The 20,193-nt window shown below is 31.5% G+C and overlaps 1 protein-coding gene and 1 long non-coding RNA gene across 6 annotated transcripts in view; one reads left to right on the top strand and one right to left on the bottom strand.

The window, feature by feature from the left end:
* LOC143076133 (mediator of RNA polymerase II transcription subunit 15-like) overlaps positions 1–20,193 on the top strand; it is a 294,855-nt gene that overhangs the window by 221,571 nt on the left and 53,091 nt on the right. The window contains exon 1 of one of the 5 annotated variants that reach the window (XM_076251795.1): positions 11,885–12,345. The exons of the other annotated variants lie outside the window; for them this stretch is intronic. Coding sequence (XP_076107910.1) covers positions 12,273–12,345 — 73 coding nt within the window. The 5' untranslated portion in view covers positions 11,885–12,272. Of the gene's footprint in view, positions 1–11,884; positions 12,346–20,193 lie in introns of those variants that run through there. 5 annotated transcript variants of the gene reach the window in all.
* LOC143074622 (uncharacterized) lies at positions 12,585–19,441 on the bottom strand. Its single transcript, XR_012977974.1, has 2 exons — positions 19,275–19,441; positions 12,585–12,783 (listed from the first exon to the last, which is right to left on the bottom strand). It is a non-coding gene; the product is annotated as an uncharacterized LOC143074622 (long non-coding RNA).

Genomic DNA, 20,193 nt, shown 5'->3' with positions numbered 1-20,193 from the left:
TGGTATGATTGCCAATGTGACAAATCTCCACAAGAGGCCAATTGACACAGAAATTAACAACGTAGGTCACCGTTCAGCTTTCATCATGAGCTGATAGATGATGTTCTCCTACTAAATAATTCTAATTTTTGTGACTGTTGAAAGCATCTATCTAATCAAAATGTACATATGGAAATTGAAAATGAGGGTCAGTTGAAATCAAAACTTTACGACAAAAGAGAGGATTTTAGCTTCCCAATTGTGAACTTTCCATTTATATGCAGCAACATTCCAGCAGTACCTGCATACAGAGGATATATCTCCCAATTGATACAATATTCCAGGACTTGTATTTCTATCATGACTTCCATGATAGAGGGTTGCTGCTCACAAGAAGCTGAGTATTTTAAGACTTAAACCAACAGTTCCTAATGGTGAAGTTTAAATCATCCCCACATAAATTTTACAGATGTCATCACAAGTTAGTTGACCGTTTTGGAATATCCATTTGAAAGATGATCATGATGATAGTGGATAAAGATAAGATAATTTTATTAACCAATCATGGTGCCCAAAATTTGAGCTATACAATCAAATGAATTACAAAATAAAATATGTTCCTGGTGTCTTAAATACATTATCCTATTCCTTTTTCACAAATCTGACCTTCTTAATTAGACTTATTACTAGGTTTGTACTAACATAAGTAACACAATGGATGTGTGGATCAGGATCTGTTTACCCTTCTGGATCACCTGAGATCACCCTAAGTTTTTGATGGGGTTCGTGTTGCTTCTATGTTGTGTTTTGTGTACTGTAATTTGTTTGTTTGTTTATTTTTTTTAACTATGGCATTGTGGGTTTATTTTGAATTTATGAGTTTGAATGTCCCTCTAGTATCTTTCGCCCCTCTTTTGAAATCATGAAATATGTATCTCAAATGAGATACTATCTTTAAATATACTCAGCTGTCACTCTCATACAAAGCAGGTTTCATAATGATAATGTGTAAACAGGTAATCCATCTTTATTTTTGCTGCTCCACCCTAAGTACTTACTATCAATCTTATATTCACCAAAAAATTTAGCCATTTAATATTTTTTATCCACTACAAATTAAGACAACAGAATAACCAAACATTTCAGATGGTACGACAGACCAAAACCAAATTAACCAGTAACAAAGTAATACTTCTAAAAAGGCAGGATTATATATATAATAGATAAAAAAAAAAATAAAACAACACGTAGTCCACATAGCCTGACTTGGTATGTGACCTGGTTAAATCTGTGATTCTGTATTGCAGGTGCAAATTGAAACCCTTTGTCTTTCTACATACACAAAAGTTTTAGAAATACAAATGTACTGCTCAATTTCCAGATTATGATTTTTTTATACGACTGCAAAAATTTTAATTTTTCAACGTATATTGCTATCACGTTGGCGTCATCGTCGTCCCGCGTCGTCGTCTTGCGATGTCCGAATACTTTTAGTTTTCGCACTCTAACTTTAGTAAAAGTGAATAGAAATCTATGAAATTTTAACACAAGGTTTATAACCACAAAAGGAAGGATGGGATTGATTTTGGGAGTTTTGGTCCCAAAATTTTAGGAATAAGGGGCCAAAAAGGGCCCAAATAAGCATTTTCTTGGTTTTTTGCACTATAACTTTAGTTTAAGTAAATAGAAATTTATGAAATTTTGACACAAGGTTTATGACCACAAAAGGAAGGTTGAGATTGATTTTGGGAGTTTAAGTTCAAACAGTTTAGGAATAAGGGGCCAAAAAAGCGCCCAAATAAGCATTATTCTTGGTTTTCGCACAATAACTTTAGTATAAGTAAATAGAAATCAATGAAATTTAAACACAAGGTTTATGACCACAGAAGGAAGGTTGTTATTGATTTTGGGAGTTGAGGTCTGAACAGTTTAGGAATTAGGGGCCAAAAAGGGGCCCAAGTAAGCATTATTCTTGGTTTTCGCACCATAACTTTAGTATAAGTAAATAGAAATCTTTGAAATTTTAACACAAGGTTTATGACCATAAAAGGAAGGTTGGGTTTGATTTTGGGAGTTTTGGTCCCAACAGTTTTTTAGGAATAAGGGGCCCAAAGGGTCCAAAATTGAACTTTGTTTGATTTCATCAAAAATTGAATAATTGGGGTTCTTTGATATACCGGATCTAACTGTGTATGAAGATTCTTAATTTTTGGTCCCGTTTTCCAATTGGTCTACATTAAGGTCCAAAGGGTCCAAAATTAAACTCAGTTTGATTTTAATAAAAATTGAATCCTTGTGGTTCTTTGATATGCTGAATCTAAAAATGTACTTAGATTTTTTTATTATTGGCCCAGTTTTCAAGTTGGTCCAAATCGGGGTCCAAAATTAAACTTTGTTTGATTTCATCAAAAATTGAATAATTGGGGTTCTTTGATATGCCAAATCTAACTGTGTATGTAGATTTTTAATTTTTAGTCCCGTTTTCAAATTGGTCTACATTAAATACCAAAGGGTCCAAAATTAAACTATAAGTTTGATTTTAATAAAAATTGAATTCTTTGGCTTTTTTGATATGCTGAATTTAATCATGTACTTAGATTTTTGATTATGGGCCCAGTTTTCAAGTTGGTTCAAATCAGGATCCAAAATTATTATATTAAGTATTGTGCAATAGCAAGAAATTTTCAATTGCACAGTATTCAGCAATAGCAAGAAATCTTCAATTGCACAGTATTGTGCAATAGCAAGAAATTTTCAATTGCACAGTATTGTGCAATAGCAAGAAATCTTCAATTGCACAGTATTGTGCAATAGCAAATATTTTCAATTGCACAGTATTGCGCAATAGCAAGAAATATCTAATTGCACAATATTGTGCAATAGCAAGAAATTTTCAATTGATTGGAGTTATCTTTCTTTGTCTAGAATAGTAGTTGAATCAACTTAAATCATTGTTTTATACAATACACAATGTATATTCACTTTTACTACCAACTGATAAATTAAAACAATCTTTACCATTCAGTGATAACAAGCACTTTTTGTTACATTTTAATATTTTATGATGTATTTAAATGAGTAGTTATTGTTGCAAACTCCATTAGAAATTTGAATTGAGATCAGTTTTGAAACATTCATACTGTGTCCAAAACCTATGCTGTGTCAACTATTTAATCACAATCCAAATTTAGAGCTGAATCCAGCTTGAATGTTGTGTCCATACTTGCCCCAACCGTTCAGGGTTCAACCTCTGCGGTTGTATAAAGCTGTGCCCTGCAGAGCATCTGGTTTTAGCTGTTAAATTGTTTTTACAAAATTTTGAGTTTTTCAACAGATTTTGACAACTTTTACCCATTTACTAGTAATTATAGAAAGTAAAACACAAATGAAAAATGTGTACAGTCCACTAACATTAAACTGGAAAGTAAAGTGCACTTGATAAATGCATAGATTTATGTTTTTTATCTTATACAATATCAAAGTAAAGAAGAAGGATTGTCCCTAGAGGGGCTTACATAATTCTGCAGTAATTTTGTTTGCATGTTTAGACTTGTTCACACTAAATAACACAGATTATAGTATGATTATGAATTAGCTCAAATCACTAGAGCTTCATATATATTGTATGATTAATATGGAAATTGTTTTTGAAATATGTAGATTTATAGTTCTATGTTCCTATGTAACATGTAAAATTATACACATGCATTTCTAATGACAGGCATTATGATTGATATTTATATAAGTAGAACATATAAAACTAGAGATTTCAAATAAATTTTCTCTACTGTGAATAAAAGAAAATTTTGTAATTATGTCAATGACTTTCAACTACACTGCAAAATAAAATAAAAACAACAATTTAATTTTAGGTTCTAATATTCTAGAAATACCCAGAGTCTTGAAAAAAGAGGCAAAAGATACTGAGGAACAGTCAAACTCATAAATCAAAAATAAACTGACAACGCCATGGCTAAAAAATGAAAAAGACAAATAATAGTAAACAGTTTGTTAAAAGGTACTCAAAGATCAGTACTTTTCTTTTTAGTCTTTTTGTAAGTTGTTTAGGGCAAAAATCATAGAAGATATAGAGAAACTATTTACTGTAATAATGATCAGTAAGACAAAAACAATTATGTCAACAAACCCAAAATTGTCAGTCCACATTCTTTTTATATTAGTTATTGCCCTTGTAATGAATGATTATTTTACACATTTTTATATGACAGCAAAAATTATGCTATGATGTTATCCTCTGTGTCATTGTCGTCCCAAGACACATTTGGTTTCCGAACAATAACTCTAGGTTAAGAATAAGTGAATGAATCTCTATGAAATTTTACAAGAAGGTTCAATACCAGAAAAGGGAGGTTGGGATTGAATTTGGGAGTTTAGGGGCCAAAAAAATCATTTTTGTAGTTTCCGAACAATAACTTGTGTGTGTAATGTTATGGATCTCTCTGACATTGTACCACATGGTTTCATCCAAGGCTGGGATTGAGTTTTAGGGGTAATTGCCCAAAACATGCAAGAAGGGCAAAAAAAGGGGCCTAAATCAAGCATTTTCTAGTTTCCAGACAATAACTTGTGTTTAAGTGTATGTTTCTCTCTTAAATTGTACTAGAAGGTTCCATACTACTAAAGGAAGGCTGGGATTGAATTTGGTGGTAATTGCTCCAAAAGGGGGGGGAGGGTTCTTTCTTCCAATTTTTTTAAAGGGTATAATATATATTATGTTTTTTTTCTTCAAAATTTTTAAAAATTTTTAAAATTTTTTTAAATTTTGCACAGTATTGCGCAATAGAGCCAGTTATTCGGTAATTGTTATTTGTTATATATTTGTTTTTCATTTATTGTTTTGTACATAAATCAGGCCATTTGTTTTCTCGTTTGAATTTTTAACATGTTGTCATTTTGGGGCATTAAACTTACCGTCAGTATGGGTTTTGTTCTTATTAAAAATTGTACAGTGACCCATAGTTTCTTACCTCTAAGTCATTTGGTTTCTGTGGAGAGGTGTTTCATTAGTAATCATACTTCATAATCTTATTTAATATCCTTTTACAACACCCAAATTGTTTGTAGAGTAACATAATGTGTAGATTAAGAGCAACCTGTTTTCCTCTTTTAAAAAGCAACCATAACTTCACAGATTAACCTTTCTATAAAGGTATTATGTGGTTCACAGTATTTTGAATTAATGTCAGCTTTTGTTACTGTGTTTGTGTAAATTTTATGCCCCAATAGATAGCGTCCTGAGGGGACATTGTTTAACCCTTGTCCATCTGTATGTCCATCCTTCTGTACGTCCCGAAATTGGTTTTCTAAATTAAGTTTTACTCAACCAAATGATAGAAACTTATACACAATGCTTTTTACCACAAAACACAGATCAAGATTGAATTTTGGTAGAGTCACTTCCTTTACTGTTTTTCAGTTATGTCCCTTTAAAATATTATATGCAAGCAGGGGCATCATATATGCGTCCCATGGACACACACCACATTTATTTGGTTAATAAAATTGAGAATGGAAATGGGGAATGTGCCAAAGAGACAACAACCCGACCATAGAAAAAAACAACAGCAGAAGGTCACCAACAGGTCTTCAATGTAGCGAGAAATTCCAGCACCCGGAGGCGTCCTTCAACTGGCCCCTAAACAAATATATACTAGTTCAGTGATAATGAACGCCATACTAATTTCCAAATTGTACACAAGAAACTAAAATTAAAATAATAACAAAGGCCAGAGGCTCCTGACTTGGGACAGGCGCAAAAATGCGGCGGGGTTAAACATGTTTGTGAGATCTCAACCCTCCCCCTATACCTCTAGCCAATGTAGAAAAGTAAACGCATAACAATACGCACATTAAAATTCAGTTCAAGAGAAGTCCGAGTCTGATGTCAGAAGATGTAACCAAAGAAAATAAACAAAATGACAATAATACATAAATAACAACAGACTACTAGCAGTTAACTGACATGCCAGCTCCAGACTTCAATTAAACTGACTGAAAGATTATGATTTCATCATATGAACATCAGGCACAATCCTTCCCATAGGGGTTTAGTATCATACCATCATAACATATATGAGAAGAACATAACCCGTGTCATGCCAACAACTGGTTTTTGAATAAATGTGTTTAGTTCCGATGCAAAGACCCTATAAGTGAATCAATATTAACGCCAAAATATGCAATCTTTAATGACCTGACAACAGTATCGTAACTATATCCCTTCCTAATAAGTCTATTCAAAGGTTTTGTTAGTTTTTGAGGTGAATATTGACACCTTTGTGCTTTATAAAGAATATTTCCATAAAAAATTGGATGTGAAATACCTGAACGTATAAGAAGTCTGCATGTTGAGCTATATTTACGAATGATGTCCTTATACCGATGATAAAATTTAGTAAATGTTTTGACTAGTTTGTGATATCGAAAACCCTGGTGTAATAATTTTTCAGTAATACATAAATTTCTCTCGTTAAAATCTAAAACATTGTTACATACACGAGCGAATCGTACAAGTTGAGATATATAAACACCATAAGATGGTGACAAGGGAACGTCACCATCTAAAAATGGATAATTAACGATAGGAAATGAAAAATCATCTCTTTTATCATAAATTTTAGTATTCAGCTTTCCGTTAGTGATATAGATATCAAGATCGAGGAAAGGGCAGTGGTCATTGTTAGTATTAGCTTTATTTAAAGTAAGTTCAACAGGATAAATTTCTTTAATATACACTAGAACACACCCGTCATATCGCGGGTCCGTGACTGAATTAAAGTATATAACTATGCGCAAGCCTTATTTTAGTATTAGTATTGTCATCTGATAAAGTCATGCCGATTATAAGATACACAGTTTTCTCTGCTTTCAAATCTTTCTGTTTGAACCCGTCGAACTGGAACTTATCAATTATTGGTAATATTAATTATTTGGAAAACAAAAGGTCCTGGAATGGACGGTATTTTTTTAATCAACAGCATTGTCCTATATTAGTTATGAATAAAGTTGAATTCTTTGATTCGCTGTTTTACGTCATGCCCGCTAACAAATTGAAAACTGTACTTAGTCACAGATTTTTAGTATTCGTATTGTTATCTTAGAAAGTCTTACTGATCAAAATACTACAATAGGTAGCAATTTGACAATTTAGTAGTGTCAACCCTGTCCCTGTGATTATGACCCGTGTATATAGCATATTAATCCTGAATACACCGTTTGGTGGTGCGCCTGTCAGATGCGGAACGTACAGATAAGGTAATCGGTAACAGGTGAATATACTATTGGTATCGGTATCGGACTTGACCCGGAACTTCTTAATTATTGGCAATATTAATTGCGTGGAAAACAAAAGGGCCTAGAGTGGTGTAATTTTTAATCTACACCTTTGTACTATATTAGTTATATATAAAGTTGAATTCTTTGATCCGCCGTTTTTACGTGATGACGGCTGACAAATTGGACCTTGTAATTTTAGTATTATAGATACTGAAGTCGTCATTATTGAGAGCCAAAATATCATCCAAATATCTAAAAGTATTATTAAATTTGTTTATCAGATGTTGTTTCGATGGGTCTTTGCTTATTTTTGTCATAAATTGTAACTCATAGCAATACAAAAACAGGTCCGCAATAAGTGGTGCACAGTTATTCCCCATTGGAATTCCGATAATCTGACGATATACAGAATCCCCAAAGCGAACAAAAATGTTATCTAGTAAAAATTCAAGGGCATATATAGTATCAAAGCATGTCCAATTGACATAGTTTTTTTGTTTATTGCTACTAAGAAATGACCTAAAAGAGTTTGAACATATATATTCACATTCTGACTTTTTAAATGCCCATTTAATTAGGTGTGTGAATTTTTTCTTAATGAGAATGTGAGGCAATGTGGTATACAGGGTAGAAAAATCAAAACTTTAAACAGATTTAAAATCACCAATATAAGCATGCAATTTATCAAGTACTTCCAACGAGTTCTTGACACTCCAAAAGTAATTAATTCCACTATTTTCGAAGGCCTTATTTGAACAATTTATTATCAGGTTTTTAATTGTACCAAGTGTGCTGGTAAGAAGAATAGACAATTTAGTAGTGGAACAATGACTTGAAGACGAAATAAATCTATATTTGTAAGGTGTTTTGTGTAGCTTCGGAAGCCAGTACATAGTTGGGACTTTCATTGTATTTGGCTCTGCTTGTAAAGCGGTAGCTAAAAGTTTATGTTTGTTACAGATGTCGTTTTCTGAAAATGGAGTCAGTTGGAATGTTGGTGAATTGGTGATTTCTTTTTTCAGAACCTCAATGTAAAATTTACGTCAAACAATAATAATATTATTAGCAGCTTTATCGGCCGGGACAAAAACAAATTTCTTGGCTAGTTCTTTTAGTTGATGTTTGATACGAGAAATAGGTTTTTTGTGGTTATTGTTAATAGTAAAATGTTCTATAAAATGTTGAATACGTATATCAACTATCTTCATTACTGAATTAAAAAAAGAGTCCAAAGATTTTTTGTCAGCTTTTTCCCGTTTTATCCATTTCATACAGTAAGTATGGAGTGAGTCGTGGATGATATTACGACACTCATTCCAATTAATAATTGACGGGGGACGATATTTAGGTCCTTTACTGAGGAATGATTTTAACTCTCGGTCCTGAACGATGTTAAGATCTCCTGTTATAACATGGGAAATGGGTCCATAAATATATTCGGAGGTACTACAATTACATGAAGTAGGTGTATTTTCACTGATTAACATCTTTACACAGTTGACTATAATTAAACACAAATTTCCGGGTAGATTTCTTGTAAATTTAACAAATAAGAGGTAGCTCAGTATTGTCAAAATATCCAGGAATTTGTTCTTTAACAGAATGGTCGTTAAATATACCGGCAAGTATTTATAATGCTTTTTTGTTCATTTGTGTTTCATTTACATTATTAGTAGTGTGAAATCTCAAACAAAGAACAGCAATTGAGCACAATCGGTTCTATTAGTGATATAACATGTAATTGTTAAATCCAAAATAATATTCATTAGACCAAAGAGGTTCTATTTTGGATCTATTGTATTCATCAGATGTCCTGAATTCAAAGGAGTAGGTCCGCTAAGACCGATTTTGGCCTCAAATTTCAGGTTCATCTGACGAAAGATTTTGACCTCTTTTTGGGGAAGACGGCTTCAAGCCGTCAATCCCCAATGGTGTTGACCAGAGTGACATTCCCTCACATCATTCATTTTGTTTTTATAGTGTGGAAAACCCCCCAACAAATCTTACTAAGAATGATGAGATGGGGAGACACAAATGAATAAATTGACTTTAAACACTTTTTTCGACATTTCCCTTCTGTTTCTCTCGAAATTATCTTATATCAAGCTCTCCTTTACACTATTTACGTTTCTTTTACAATCCGGAAAAATCAGTATGACGAGATATTCTAAATATATCCAACCTACATTATATTTTATAGTGACGTCATTGTTGGAATGCCACACGACGCATAAGCAGGGATATCGTTCACTGGTTATTTAAATCATTCTCAAAGATTGTGCACTTATTAAAAAATAGTATTTGTTGAATTTAAACATAATGATGTTTGCTGTAGATGATTTAAACATCAACATGCAATACTTTAATTTGTAGGTCAACAACTTTCAAAGTAAACAGGAAGTCTGAGGGCTACATGAGATCGGGGAGAGAAACGATCTTTTCCATTTTTTTCTGTAAAACTCTGTTTTGAGAATCTTCCTCCAATTCAGGAGCACCTCAATTTATGAGCTAATTATCCACTGAAATAAACACTTTAAATGTGACATTTAGTATATGATAAGTAGTCTTTCATTAAAACTAAATTTTTTGTACCAACATAATCATTGTAATAGTTACAAAAAAATTACAAATGTTGCATTTTGTATTTTAAACCTATTTATTCATGAAATTTTACAAATATTTCAAAATGTAGAATTTGGAAACAAGCTTCACACAGTTTACATCAATCATATTGTTATTTTTATTAGTACCTGTATCCCTGTGATGAGACATATAACTGGGAACTTTATCAATGGAAATTTAAAACTGAATAGATTTTTCAGTCCTAACTTTCTTAAGAAAAAAATTAAAAATTTTAAGAGTACTGTCACAAAAAATGGAAAATGGCCCTAGCCTACAGTTCAGTCTTACACTATTAAGATTTCAAAAATAATTGTAGTTGTTGTTAAATGACAGAATTCAACTAGTTGAATTTTAGATAATTAACTATCAACTTTAATTGAATGTTTAGATTTAGAAGATGCAGATCTCTTCCATTGGTCTAAATTGAATCCTAAACTAAAGAAACGAAATTACATTAAACAACAATTGATTCCAATAGTGTCAACCTTCCACATGTTCTAGCTGTTCTTTTTTTCATTCTTTATATGAAGACTATCAAAAGATACCCCCCCCCTCCCCCCCCAAAAAAAAATGAAATAGAAACAAGGGCCGTCTTTCCCCTCAGAGCTATTCAGCTCTTTGATTAAACACTTAAGTGTCTATTTTATTTGATTCAATTAGTTTATGTGAAAGATTTTAACTGATTTTGTCATTAAAAACGATCCGATTCAAGCTCAAATATTAAAAAGCTACCAAATATTCCAAAAAATGCCATTTTTCAGATGGTTTTTGTCAAAAATGAAAGTGGCCGCACCGCATCCGTGTTCATCCTCAACCTTTATATATGTTATGTATTATCATAAAATACTACTTACATTTTAATATTAAGGATGAACACGAATGTGGCCACTTTCGTTTTACTCGAAAACCGTCTAAAATTTAACTAAAATGCTAGAATTGTGAAGATTTCAGTGATTTAGCATGACTTAATGGTGCTTGTACCCGATATCTGTGCATTGTATTGTCAAAAACAGCCCATATTTATGTAACAGAAGCATTCTACTGTTCAATTAATAAATAAAAGTTTACATTTTAACAATTTTGTAAAACTGCTATATTTTGCTAACTAAACCCATCAAATACTTACCTGTTTTCAAAAAAGTGTTTGATTATAGAATTTAAACTTTTTTTTTACATTGAACATGCAAAGATGTTTAGACTGTCAAACAAGTCCTTTGTTATTTATAATTTCTATAAATCAAAGATGACAGGCCTTGACAATGTATTTATGTATAAAATGATGTATTCCATGAGTAAGAAATGAAAACCTTTAAACTAGTTGTCAACTACTGTTTGTCTGATAAAGATGCTAAATATATGGATATTTTTCAAGGGATTAAATGAGGGGAATTATTGCTTATTATAGAATATTGATTGTAACTGTATCATTCTAATAGATGGATGAAATTGAACCTGAATATGTCACAGCCTGTATGCTGAGCTAGTTTTCCAAATGTCGGGATCCATTGTTTGTTGTTATTAATTCCAGATATATATCATTTACATTTTGAGGGGAAGTTAAAGTCATACATGTGTATTTCTGCTTCAAATTTAAAAAAAGACATGCAGCGTCAGTTTTGAACAAACTTTGTGATTTATTTCCACATTGGATAAAAGTTGTTTGTGATAAACGAAAAAGAAAAGTTTTGATTTGTTTATAAATTTTGTGTATTGGATTGTTTCTTTAAGCTGAGATATATTATTAGTTTTTTGGAATACAAATAATAAATGGGATTTATGTACTGGTAAAACCTCTTATATTGAACTTCTATAAAAAAATATTTTGATGTAGCTTATGAGTTTAATTTTAGTTAAAAAATGAAATTAAATATGTAATAAATCATTGATAATTGTTATTTTAAAATGCTGTTTTTTTTAAAAAGTGTTTGCTAAAAGTTAACAATTCTGGCAAATTGTATTGAAAATACATTATGTCTAACTTAACGTCTAAATAATGATTTTGGTTTTTCATCTTGAAAATCTTTTTTCATCGGATTGTGAAGCATCTTAAGTGAACATTTGATGCTGAAGAAAAATTAGAATTACTGCAGGGAAGACAAGCAGATTGTAAAAAAAAACTTAAAATTGATTGCGTTATGGAACGACTTTCTTAAATTGTCAAAAAACTTATTGACGTCATATTTTCGATTATGTGCAAATTTTTCATTTTGTAATTATATGTTAATGCATTGTAAGAAAAATATAACCGCAGAAGGTTGGAATTGAAAACTATTGTCCCTGCTAGGAGTAGATTCAATTATTCATCCATCAATATATAACTGTCCTCAAGTCATTGGATAGCGACAGAAAAAATATCAGGATTTAATCGAAACAGCATGCATTCTAGAAGAGAAATGTCTGGACCACCTTATAGCATGGGATGGAATCCTCAGATGTACTATTACACATGTACGTACCATATTTTGTTTACTTGATTGTAAAGTTTTATGATGATCTTGTCAATAACCATAGGTGATAAACCTCTGTAAATAATCATTATATTTATTGATGAAATGTGTATTGGGGAATAATATGTTGTACCATAATCTATCAAAACTTAAGGCTGCTGGGCATCAGTTATGAATACAAATTTATACAATGTGAGATTAACTTGAGAGCCAATAAATAGAAGTATGTTTAAATATATATTATAGAAAAAGAATACTTTATTGTAAATTAATAGGCCCATAATGGGCAACAATATTGCAAGTACGTGGAGAATCTCAAAGGGAAATGTGTACTAAATGTTCTGAGTATTTCTAGATCATCTAAATCCCAGTTTGGTTTTGGTATTGACATCTCAGTTTAATTCAAATGATAATCCACTCCAGCCTCGAGACTCCAGCACTGTAATTTCAGAAGATAAACTTATATTAGATAAAGGATAAAAATAACTGATATATAAGTAAAAAATTAAAGGACAAAAGGATGTTGAAATTTCATGTGTTGATTCCAAAGGTCTCATTAGTGAATCAATTATCACTTGTTATTAAACTGCTAGCTTTTGTCAATCTGACAGACCATCAAAATGACTGATGATCTTTTGACCTTGACTTTTAAGCTCCATATTACAACTAACTACTCACGTAGATAATGTACACTAGTAGGTCTAGTATAAAAATATAAGTATTTATGATAAAATAGAAATTTATTTATGAAAATACTTTGATGCCGTTTAAGTACTGTGATTTGTTGTCAACTAACATAATTCTACCAGTATCTCTTTATAGAAATATATAACAGGGACCTTGGCTGAACCTTATACCAGCATCTCTTTATAGAAATATATAACAGGGACCTTGGCTGAACCTTATTTGTACTAATTTATCACTACATGAAATAGAGGACAAGATTTTATTCTCCTAGTTTAAGCATACACAGGACATAAATTACTTGTTAAATGTGTGAGCATGATGAATTTTTTCTTGCTGATAAATTTTAAAGATAATCATATCCTGCTCAGTTCACCTAAAACTGAAACTCCAGAATAAACAAATATTTCAGTATGTGACCATTGGTATATAACATCTTTTCATAAATGAAATAAGGAATGTGGTAGCAGGGGCAGATCCAGTCATTTATAAAAAAAATGGGGGGTTCTTAACCCAGGATAAAGGGGGGGGGTAACTTTATGTCCCCATTCAAATGTATAGATCATCAGAAAAATGGGAGGGTAGGGGGTTGTAGCTGGGTTACAACTTACAGGATAATAGACACAACTTACCAACATAGACCAAATGCCACACACTTACACATGATAGCTAGGCTAGATATTCCTTACATTTGACTCAGGAACTTCACATTAGAGTTTCCTGAAACTGAATCAAGCATGCTTTACAGTAGGAGGCATTTTTTCAAAGCCACAGCTTGTGAACTTTCTGTTTACAAAATACTTGTATATGTTAAAAAGAAGCAAAAGAGACTCAGTGGATAGTCAAACTCATACATCACAAACAAACTGATAATGTCATAGGAATAAAGTAAAAGACCAAAAGACTTAAGATAAGTTTACAAAACACAACATAGAAAATAGAAGAATAGGCAGCACGGCCCAAGAACTTCTTGTTAACAACATTCTTATATATAAGTCTTAATTGAAAACTATATTAAAACCTATGATTGCGTTGGATAAAAAGCGCAATTTTTATCATGTGCATGCAAAGCAAATTACTTGGTGGAGGGGTTTAAATACAGCACAAACAACATTTTCCAAAAGACCAACAAAGTTAAATAGTATTTTTTAACAAAACGCATTTGGCTAGCAGGTTGAACAACTGATGTTCCTAAACCCTGCTGATATATTATATACATGTATATGATTGCATTGTATGGATATTTTTGTATTTTTTTGAAAGACCTAAGAATCTTAGATTCCTTAGATTTTCGTATTACACAGCTTTATAATTTATACGAGTAATTGCTACTCCATATGGTGTACTTTCATTGGTCTCTATTGCTGCTGCCACTTCTGGATAACTGTAGGCTTTCTAGAAGTGGAATCATTAGTGAGGTAAATTACCCCTTATTTATACAAAACACAGATTTCTTTTCATTTCTTAATAGTTACTTATATAAAAAGGCTTCATTGATATGGATCAGAGCTTATTTTCTTTTCACGGAAAGCTGCAGTTGGAAGTGAACAGTTATTTTATCCATACAAACTGTTTAACTACTTGATTCAGAGCAGATAACACTCAATGGCCAGTTTATGTTATCAAGTGACATATTAAGAATATCAATCAATGATTCTATTTAAGGAAACAGAAATTGATTGATATACATCAAGATTATGGGCTTTTCATGGAAAGTAAAGTGACAGAAAATCTGTTGTCCACTGGTTTCTCTTGAATTGTTTCTATTTTAATGCAGGATTTATACACAATGTATTAGAAAACTTATCAGATACATTATATAAGAGGTACATTCAGGATGCATGAAAATTTGGAACATCAAAGTAGTTCACTGAGCTTTTAATGTCATTATATGCCCTTTTATAGCTAGCTTGCTGTTTGGCGTGAGCCAAGGCTTCGAATTGAAGACTACTTTGAACTATAATGGGTTACTTTTATAAATTGTGACTTGGATGGAGAGTTGTCTCATTGGGACTCATACCACATCTTCTTGTATCTATATATTGAGTTGTCTAAAATTCTACTTGATTCTTGCTTCTAAGAGTTGCGTTTCAAAAGAATTAAGTTTAAGTTTAGATAGTAACAGACTGACATACTGTAGACCATGAAAAATAGGTGATGAGTAACCTCAAATCTTTAAAAAAAACAAAAATTATTAATGTATACTCTTTAACAAGGGAGATTTTCTTTAATTCTGAATTTACAATAAATTCAAATCCTTTTACCATCAAATGGCTGATGGCTCTTACTTTTATCTTTTAAGACCAAATGTATAGTCTTAAAAAAATCCAATGATGCACTCCAAATCAATATTGAAGGCTGGCAAATTACTGCCCTTAAAAAAAACCCCACAAGAATATTTGTTTATGTGTGAACCATGATATTTATTGAAATTATATAAGAAGTACTATAGAGGTCACTTCTGGTCAAGGATAAAACACAATAATAGATATATATATTATGATGGATGGTTAAATGAATACTGTTGACATCTCAAAACATTTGTTAGTTTGAAAAAACAAACTATATAACACTATAGTAAATCTAATCTATATGTCATTTACAGTGGCTGGATCAAGAAATTATTATATAGGGGGGTGGGGCTCTGACTGCATAAGAGGGGACCCACTCCATTCATACCCTAGTAATTCCTTATGTTCCCTATTTAAACTGCCCAAAAAAGCCCCCTAAATCAATCAACCATTGATTTTTAGAGAGAAAATACATGACATATTTCCAATTGCTTTATCAAGGTTCCATTTTTTATATGACTGCAAAAAATTTTTGCGGTAGTATATTGGGTTCACGTTGTTGTCGTCATCAGCATCGTCCAAAGACAGATGGTTTCCTGATAATAACTTTAGTATAAGTAAATAGAAATTTATGAAATTTGAGGTAATCTTTTCAACAATCAAGGCAACATAATAGGTATGCCCCTGTTCAAACATACATTCTTTTTCTTCGGAAGTCCAAATTTCCAGCCTTATCCTACTTGACCTGTTTTGCCAAGCTGTTGTATTAATTGTTTATTTGTTTCTTTATATAAACTCTTGTTAAATGAGTGCTCTGCTTGTATAAATGGTGTGTCTATAGTTGATAAAAAACAAAATTAAGAATACACTATCTTGCATGGATGTGAATGATGATTTACTGTAAAAAGTAAAATAACAAATATACCGAGCTTGAACTGAACCATTGGTTTGACTATAAATCCTGCTTTTAGGATTGCTAATGGACTTCAATGTATTTCTGAGATTTGACAAAGTTGTTCATGATACATACATATGTCATATTTTAAAGGTTGTATCAATGTGAGGACATCTCTTTTTAACTGCATTATGAATCTGGATCAAACATTGCCCATTACAATCATTTATGTTTAACCTTGAATTATGTTCCAAATCATAGTGGACCTAAGGATTTAAAAAAGAAAAAGGAAATTAAGACAAACTCTGAAAGCATCAATGAACAAATATTGAAACAGATGCCATATATTGACAGATGATTTACAGAAATAATGCTGATGTAAACATCACTGTTACAGCAGTCAAGTATATGTGTCATCAAGGACATTTTATTAATTATGGTTATTACATTGATGTTAAGCCATGTGAATGATCTGCATGAAGTGATAACACTGAAACATGTTATTTTATTGAAAAAAAAAATCTGTCATTCATATTAATTGTGGATTCATTATTATCCATATGGATACAAATTTCCAGGGATTTTGGGGGTATAGTTTAAAATCAAAAATTTTGCTGTTCATTAAAGTACAAATTTGCTACAGGGTAACTTAATTAAGGTGGCATGTAGTATTTGCATTCCAGAATTTAGGTTGCTCTTTTGTGTACCCTACTTAGGTAAATGTATCTAAACAGTGTGATTGGACAAAAAATACAGTATCAACTGAACATACTTTCCCAAAATGAGGGATGAATCAGGTGTAGAAAAATATGAAATAATTTTACATACAGATGAAAATGAATTTTTGCGAATTTTTGAGAATTTTGTATTCACTGCACCGTAAAAGACCTAAAAGTACTAGTGGCCTTAGATATTTAAAAATAGCAAAAAAAGTAAACAGTCATGATACATATTCAAATTCATTTCTGAATAGTAAAATGAAAGAACTTCAGTTAACTGTGAATGTAGAATTTTTTGCAGTGTTAGAAAGTGGTGAAAATTATAAAAAGGCTATCATTATCCCTTATGGCCCAAAATACTACCGTGCCACCTTAAGGGGGATATATATTTTTACACTAAATCAATAAAGGAACGTTTTATACCCATGCAAGTTGTAAGTTTATCAATAAAAAGTTGATTAAGGGCAACTATGATAAAAACAAGCCTTAAATTTCAACCCTGAGAGTAAAAATTGCTGATTCAGCAAATTTTGCCTGATCTGTAGGTAATAATGTAAAAATTTACCTAGAAAGTAGAACTTCATTATTTGTATGTAACTTGAAATATATTTGTAATTATAAATGTTCGCTTTAACTTTTCGCAGTGTCTGAAACATGTGCAACCACTGAAATTTGAGACGCGACATTCTTCGGTTGCATGAACATCTTATTTTTTGTCACCGAAATAAATAAATTGCATAATTTCTTATTTTTTTTCAACACAACTACAGCTATACTAGTTTTCTTGAGGTTTTATTTGTTGTTATGATGTAACATGACACCAGTAGGAGCTTTTGGGTAACCAGTTAGTGGTTAAGAGGTCCTTACTTATCTATTTAGCTCTCATATTGGTCTGAAATAGAGATAGAAATAGGGGTTTCTATACATTGACTAGACATTTTTTTTTTACAAAGAATGTATTTATGATGTTATATCAGCAAGATTAAATGGTTTATTCATTTTCCATGCAAATGCCATTAGTTGTTAAGATTTTCTGACAGTGAAAAGCACAATAAAGGCAAATTGATTATGTAAGGGGACATAATTTAACTTAATGCATACATGAGAAATAGACAAACAGTCAACCTAGAGATGTATTCTAGTACATGTATTGTCAAACAGATTTTTGAATAATAGTTAACTGCAATCTAAAGACTCTTGTTGTATTGCTCTCATAATCTGGAAATGCTTAAAGTAATATAAGGCATGCTGTAAAATGTGGAATGGACTTTGATATCAGTTTTCATGATTTGGTGCTTAAACTGTGTCTTTCAGTCAGATTAACCATAAACAGAGTTGGCAGTCCAACAATTCCTCCTGAATCACCATGTTTAACTTCTGTGTTGATTTGAAACATCATATATTCAGGTTTTGTTCACTCCTTTTAAAAGTAAAAATGGTAAGATGAAAAAAAAGTGAAAATCTGCCAGATGGGGTAGGGATGTAATGTTTCATTTTTTTTGGTAACAAATGAGTGCAGACTAGTATTCTTTATTGTAATATGTTCCAAAGTAAGAAGTCTATGCATCATAGGTGTCATGACTGGTTTCAAGTTTGTTATGTCTTTGTTAAGGTGGCACGGTAGTATTTGCATTCCAGAATTTAGGTTGCTCTTTTGTGTACCCTACTTAGGTAAATGTATCTAAACAGTGTGATTGGACAAAAAATACAGTATCAACTGAACATACTTTCCCAAAATGAGGGATGAATCAGGTGTAGAAAAATATGAAATAATTTTACATACAGATGAAAATGAATTTTTGAGAATTTTTTTAAATTTTCTATTCACTGCACCGTAAATGACCTAAAAGTACTAGTGGCCTTAGATTTTTAAAAATAGCAAAAAAAGTAAACGGTCATGATACATATTCAAATTCATTTCTGAATAGTAAAATGGAAGTTATTCAGTTAACTGTGAATGTAGAATTTTTTGCAGTGTTAGAAAGTGGTGAAAATTATAAAAAGGCTATCATTATCCCTTATGGGCCAGGAAATACTACCGTGCCACCTTAAAGTGTATGCCGACTTTGGCAAAACCAGGAAATCAAATATCCATAAAATTTGTACCCAATCCACTTAAATTCTGGTACCCACAAAATAAATTAATCCACACAGTACTAAATAAAAGTTTTATTCTAGTATGGTTTTTTTTGTCATGACTCTAGTACATTAGAGACATACATATTACATGAAAATGGAAAGGGTAAATTACAGCTCTAATGAATCATGGGAAAGAAAGGATATGATGCATAAAAATTCAGGACACATAATCCCTACATATACTCATACTAAAAAAACTCACCATTTCAAGTCAATAACAGTGAGACCTTCAGAGTAAACTCTGAGAATTAATCACTTCATGAAGTTTCAAGACTATAATGTAAGCTGAACTCTTTGGTAGCTGTTGATAATTTTACAGCTGTTCTTTGAAAATCTGAAGAAATGTTGTAATATCATTATAATCATCTATAAATGTGTGCTGACAAAACTACCAACTATTGTTTACTCTATAAAAATAGAAACTTTGATTTAGAGGTGAATAAGTAGTGTCCAGTCTTCAAGTATTAAATGGAAAATTCTCCAACTACATTGAGTGGGATGCAATATTTCTCAACTTGAGACTGTTCAATTTTGTAATGTAAAACATGAGACTAACCTGCTTTTTAAATATTTAAAATTTACTTGTAGAGAGTGGAGGAGAATATCCTTAAGAATGGTTTATTGTGCCTTTTAAACTGCCATGACATTGCTGAAACCTGTATACAGATCACTCATCATGTTCACTTCATTTAAAAAAAAAAAAGAAAGAAGGAAAATGCACTTCTTTCAAAAAGAAAAATTGGTTATCAGAGATTTGCTATGATAATGCCTGACAATCTAACCCTACAAAAGTGAACTCTTGACTTGATAGATATTTACCTCTAGCAATAGACTATTAGATTATTCTTCATTAAATAATTTACAGTCTGATGGAAAACGAAACCATAGGAATATTTAGTTCTGAAGCTTGTACAACCCTAGACATTATGTAAATATGTGATAAGCACATACTTATAGGCATATTATTATAGGTGGAAAATGGCAACAAATTTGTAATGGAAGCCAATATTGCTATAGAATTTGTTTAAATAAGTTTTAAACACAGTTGTTTGCACATTTTTCATGTTAATTATAGGTGGAAAAAGTTTTTTTTTAGCACAAGGTATGGTTCTTACCAATGT

Source organism: Mytilus galloprovincialis, chromosome 5, assembly GCF_965363235.1.
Source record: "Mytilus galloprovincialis chromosome 5, xbMytGall1.hap1.1, whole genome shotgun sequence".
Classification (NCBI taxonomy): Eukaryota; Metazoa; Mollusca; class Bivalvia; order Mytilida; family Mytilidae; genus Mytilus; species Mytilus galloprovincialis.
Note: the sequence above shows the minus strand (reverse complement) of the source record. Positions and strands in the feature narration are given on the sequence as shown.